Source organism: Monopterus albus, unplaced genomic scaffold (assembly GCF_001952655.1).
Source record: "Monopterus albus unplaced genomic scaffold, M_albus_1.0 scaffold433.1, whole genome shotgun sequence".
Classification (NCBI taxonomy): Eukaryota; Metazoa; Chordata; class Actinopteri; order Synbranchiformes; family Synbranchidae; genus Monopterus; species Monopterus albus.
The window spans coordinates 173,810-178,725 of NW_018128313.1; the positions used below are offsets into that span (position 1 = coordinate 173,810).

Here is a 4,916-nt window from a genome sequence, read left to right on the forward strand (position 1 = left end):
CAGTATCTTAGCTGTTCCTAGGACTGCACTCTTCTGGACAGAGATCTCAGATGTTGTTCCTGGGATCTGTTGGAGCCACTCTCCCAGTTTGGGGGTCACAGCCCCCAATGTTCCTATTACCACGGGGACCACTTGTGCCTTCACCTTCCATATTTCTCAAGCTTCTCGTGTTTATTATATATATCAAAGATGGCTGCATATGATGCCAGATTTAAACTGTGACCTATTTAAATTGATGCTATAAGTCGGGCTGCCATATGGATTTGTCGGAATGATGAAGACAGGCAGAAACAATGCTCTTATAGTCACTTTTTTCTTCTGAGATATGGTTATAGCCTAGTTTACCAACAAGTCTGAGCTTCTCCCGTCAGTTAACCACAGCACATGTTGCTACATTTGATACATGCCAATTTGCACTAATAAAGAATATATATATCTTTATGATTCCTCTTATTTATTATTTCTGATTGAAATGTTTTCCCGACATTTTTGCTAGCTTCCTAGTCCCGTCGTTCGGAAGGAAGCATGGCGCAGAAACACAAGATAAACAGCTGTGTGTTAAGCTTTAAAAGAGATGGGCAAACACACCAGATGCACATATGCAAAACCAGCCACATCGTTGCAGCTGTTAGTCTTTTCTCTTGTAAAAGTAGACCACAATGTTTTGTCCCAGTGAATTTTATTGTCTTTTTCTCCTCGTTCTGGGCAGCAGTTTGCTAAACAGTGTCGTTGGACCTTCTACATCCATACATCAGATAGAGTCACCATTGCTCCCGACTACAGGGAGAAGCATTGAGCAAACTGCTGCTTGACACACCAAAATGAGGAGAAGACAACAAGCTAATGCGGACTGTGGCTACATTCTATTGTAATGCACACTGGCTGACAAAAAATTAAATATAATAAAATAAAAACAAAAGGATCGACTACAAAAGTCTCAGTCAACTGATGGGTCTCTTGACTCACGATCTGATTAGTCGACTTTGAGGGCGCAGATCAAGTCAGAGAAATAGTAATTTGTTAACTTATGTTATGCAGTTGAACTTAAAAGGAGCCCCAGGATGTTCCTTGATCTGACATGCATACAAAACTGAAGAGAGGATGGTTGAGGGTCAAAACTCACAGCTATATTGAGGAGGGTGTTTGGTGACAGACGTTCAGGAAAAGGAGAAGGGTATCTGTGCTGGACTGGGGCTCTCACGTGAACCGCCGTAGGATGGTGGATCTACACGTAAACACAGATGTGCACACACACATACACACACAAGCACACAGAGGCTGGGGTTAACAGACTGCATCTTAAGCAATATCACTACATGATGCAGCAGAGTAACTACTGAAAGTGCTGGTCATACTATGATGGCGCTCACAACAACTAGATATCACATTACTCCTGTAAAACATCAAGTGTTTGTCCCATGTTTAAAACGTGAAAATTTCTTACTTGGTCATACCAAAAGCAACTACAGTAGGCCTTATGTTGAGAGCTTCTGAAAACTTGTGCTGGTGGACACTCAATAATAATAGCAGAGACTTTTCTTTAGAAAGGAGATTTGGTATTCATTCTCTCTTCATAAATAAAAAAGTGAAAAGAAGGGAATGGCAGAAGAAAACAGCAAGGTACACTGCAGAGTGAGAACAGTTGGCTGCTACTCACCTGATGATTCAGGGCATGGCTCATAGGTTGTTTGGGCGGGGTTCCAATAGGCACTACCCTGACTGGAGGGGAGCCAATCACAGGGGAAGAAGAGCGTGGAGGTGGGACCCTCTCTGACAAATCTCTGCCTTCATCATTCCTACCCTGAGGAGGTCGCTTAGGAAGGCCCACCTCTTTGATTATAGACATTAGTGGACTATCCTGAAGGGGAAGAAAATGATAAATGAAATGAGAGATACAGATAACCTGTCCAAAATCTACAACTTGCTTAAGCGATATTTACACTGAGCCTACATTATAAAAATCTGGATAAATATGTGTGTCAACAGAATGATGGACACCATGATTCAGACACTGTGCAAGAGAGAAACTGTAGTAATATGAACAGACTCTCACATTTGTATTTGGGCCAAAAAACAAATACAAATGTCACCACTGAGACCAGAAAAGACCGTGTTTCAGTGGCTTTAATAAAAAATGTGGTATTTTTGTTAAACTGCATGAACTGTGTTAAAGCTTCTATACTCAAAATGTGTTGGACTGTTTGCTATTTTGTACATACCCAATGTCTTACAATGACAGGTGCGTGGATTTAAATGATCACCAAAACACAATAATTCAGCAATACAGAGGTCAGTGGGTTATACACTACAACAACAGTGAAGTAGAAAATGCTACGGTAAAGGTAAACAACACAGGTCTATTGGCCAACTGTTCAACAGCAGGGGTCTCCAGCATGTCACTCACAAGCTAGCAGTAGCTCGCACCCTGATTCTCAGTAGCTCACCTAAAAGTTCAGAAAATAGAATATAGTATGTAGCGTACAATGCATGCATTATAAAACTACTAGTACTACTATTACATAACAGACCTTCACTCAGTAAACCTGCTCAAACTGCAATCCAGTCAAATACACAGATATCCCACCCTCCTTTGTAAAATAATAACTTCATGCCAATCACCTGTCATATGAGTTACATTGATGTCAAGATTGTCAGTTACAACCTTTCAGTGACGTTAGCAACTCTTTTGAACAATATTGTGTTAAGCCTTTAAAGTCTTCACTTAAATGATAAACATGTAACATTACTGTAAAAAGAAACAGGAGGCAAGTTGTCATGACATCAGTTATTTGTGCTGTGGCCTGCAGCATGTTCAGGCTACATTTTAATAAAGGAAGTAGCACTATGCCAAATTCACTATTAGCTCCATTGTCATTTGTTTTGATAAGGAGCCCAAACTACAATAACCAACTTCCCACTGTTTTAATGAAGCCTACAGTACACACAATTTATAAAATAAGGTTTTGATATGTGAAAGAAGGTGCATATGAGCTTGTCATTCTTATTTGATGACTGATGTTCTTTATGTTTTTGATACAAAATGTGTTGGATAGTAATATTATAACTGGTTACACAAAACAATTGGCTCATCAGCTGGTTGTGTTTGGAGATCTGCTTGAAAGTTTTGATTAAATGTAATTTAATCAAATGGAATGTAAATGCGATTAAATGTAACTAGTAGCCTAATATAAAACTTTGGCTGCTTTCATTTTTCAAAGTAGCTCTTTGAGTAAAAAACGTTGGAGACCCCTGTCCTACAATGAGTCATTTTTAGCCTGTGTTTTTAGTTATGCCCTATGCATTTCTAGACGTTTTTTCCTTTGTATAGTTCTGTCTGTTGCCATGAACATGCAAGATGAGACTAAGCCATTCAAATAAACATGGCTGCCCAGTGTTTTGAAGAAACAACGAAGAACTAGTGTCCCTCACCTCCATGTGTGTAACCAGTCCGGGGGTGACACTAACCGGCCCAAAACCAATACTGTTCTCCCAGATGCTGTGAGAGTTCATCTAATAAGGATAATGAGAAAAATGAAATTGAAATTTAAAAAGAATTTACACAAATGAAGTTTAAATAAATGTTACTGCAGTGCCAGGCAGCCAGTTGTACTGAATACATTTTATTTTTAACGTCATTAAAATACTCAAAGTGGAGTTCCAGGCTGCAGATAAGTAGACAATTTTGCACTGAAAGCTGAGATGCTGCCCAGTAAATTGTGGAAATATAAATAATTAGGGCTACAACAACTAAACCGATAAAAAATGCTTGGCAATGAATTTATTTATCAGTTTGTTGGATCTATTCATGTAGCTGTGAGAGCAAACACGGCTGGGTCAGCAACTGTACGAGTGCTACTGTTCCACACTCCAGTGTGGTAGGTGGTAGTAATGCACCGACAATTTGGTTTCCCAGTCGATACTTTTTGTCCCTTAAAGGAAAATTACTTCTATTAAAAACATTCTAGAAACAAAACTGTTAATATTTTCTGATACATACAGTACAAGCATATGAACCTTTACCTTTGTCAACTAAATGAAAGAATGGTGAACATGAACATTTTACATCTTTGTTACTCCATAGAGATCCTTTCACAGCCATGTCTATTGATGTTTAAACCTACAGAGTCGAACAGTCATAACGTCACATAGCAGCCCACTTCCTTTTATCATGATTCATTACTGAAAATATGCTCATTCAGTGCTAATCAACCTTTATCTGATTGAGGGGGGCATTGAGGGATGTCATCAGTCCAACCATTCATGTTTTCACCATCAGAATGTGCCCATTACAGTAAAGCCACTACAGTAAAGCTGTGAGCATAACACAAATCAGCCTCCTTATTTGTGTACACAGAGTTAGTTAGTTAAAAAACAAACCTGGCCCATAGGAGCTGCCCCTCTGTGTAACATGTGTTCCTGCTGTTGGTAGTTGATCATGGAGGAGGAGGGAGGAGGGCCAGGAGGAATGCCTGATGTAGAGCACAGCAGAACACAATAGATTTTATTAAGACAGGGCAAATACATAACAGAGTAAACCTAGCTGTCATTTAGACCACGTTCACACTGCAGGCTGAAGTGACTCAAATCCGATCTTTTTGCCCAAATGTGACCCATATCCGATTTCCTTATGACAGTGTGAACAGCACAAATCCGACCCAGGCCACTTTCATATGTGGTCCTAAATCGGATATGTATCCGATGTTTTGCAATGCGACTTCAGTCTGAACGGCCAGGTCGCATTTCATGCGATTTTTTTGTCACTGAAATGCGACAGACGTCACAATTCTGCGCTGGAGGAGGCGAGGGGTAATAAAAAATGGCAGACAACGGTGATTCAGGTGGTGATAACGTTTCCCTTCCTTCTCACTCGGAAATTATTAATGAATTCTGTGTCCGTGAAGCCCCTCACGGAATCC

At 39.9% G+C, this 4,916-nt stretch overlaps 1 protein-coding gene across 1 annotated transcript in view; it reads right to left on the reverse strand.

Annotated features, from left to right (window-relative positions):
• Positions 1 to 4,916, reverse strand: part of patl1 (PAT1 homolog 1, processing body mRNA decay factor) — a 27,122-nt gene that overhangs the window by 9,473 nt on the left and 12,733 nt on the right. Inside the window, exons 5-8 of the mRNA XM_020586988.1 lie at positions 4,378 to 4,469; positions 3,430 to 3,510; positions 1,658 to 1,858; positions 1,124 to 1,225 (exon numbers count right to left, since the gene is read on the reverse strand). Coding sequence (XP_020442644.1) covers positions 1,124 to 1,225; positions 1,658 to 1,858; positions 3,430 to 3,510; positions 4,378 to 4,469 — 476 coding nt within the window. The remainder of the gene's footprint in view (positions 1 to 1,123; positions 1,226 to 1,657; positions 1,859 to 3,429; positions 3,511 to 4,377; positions 4,470 to 4,916) is intronic.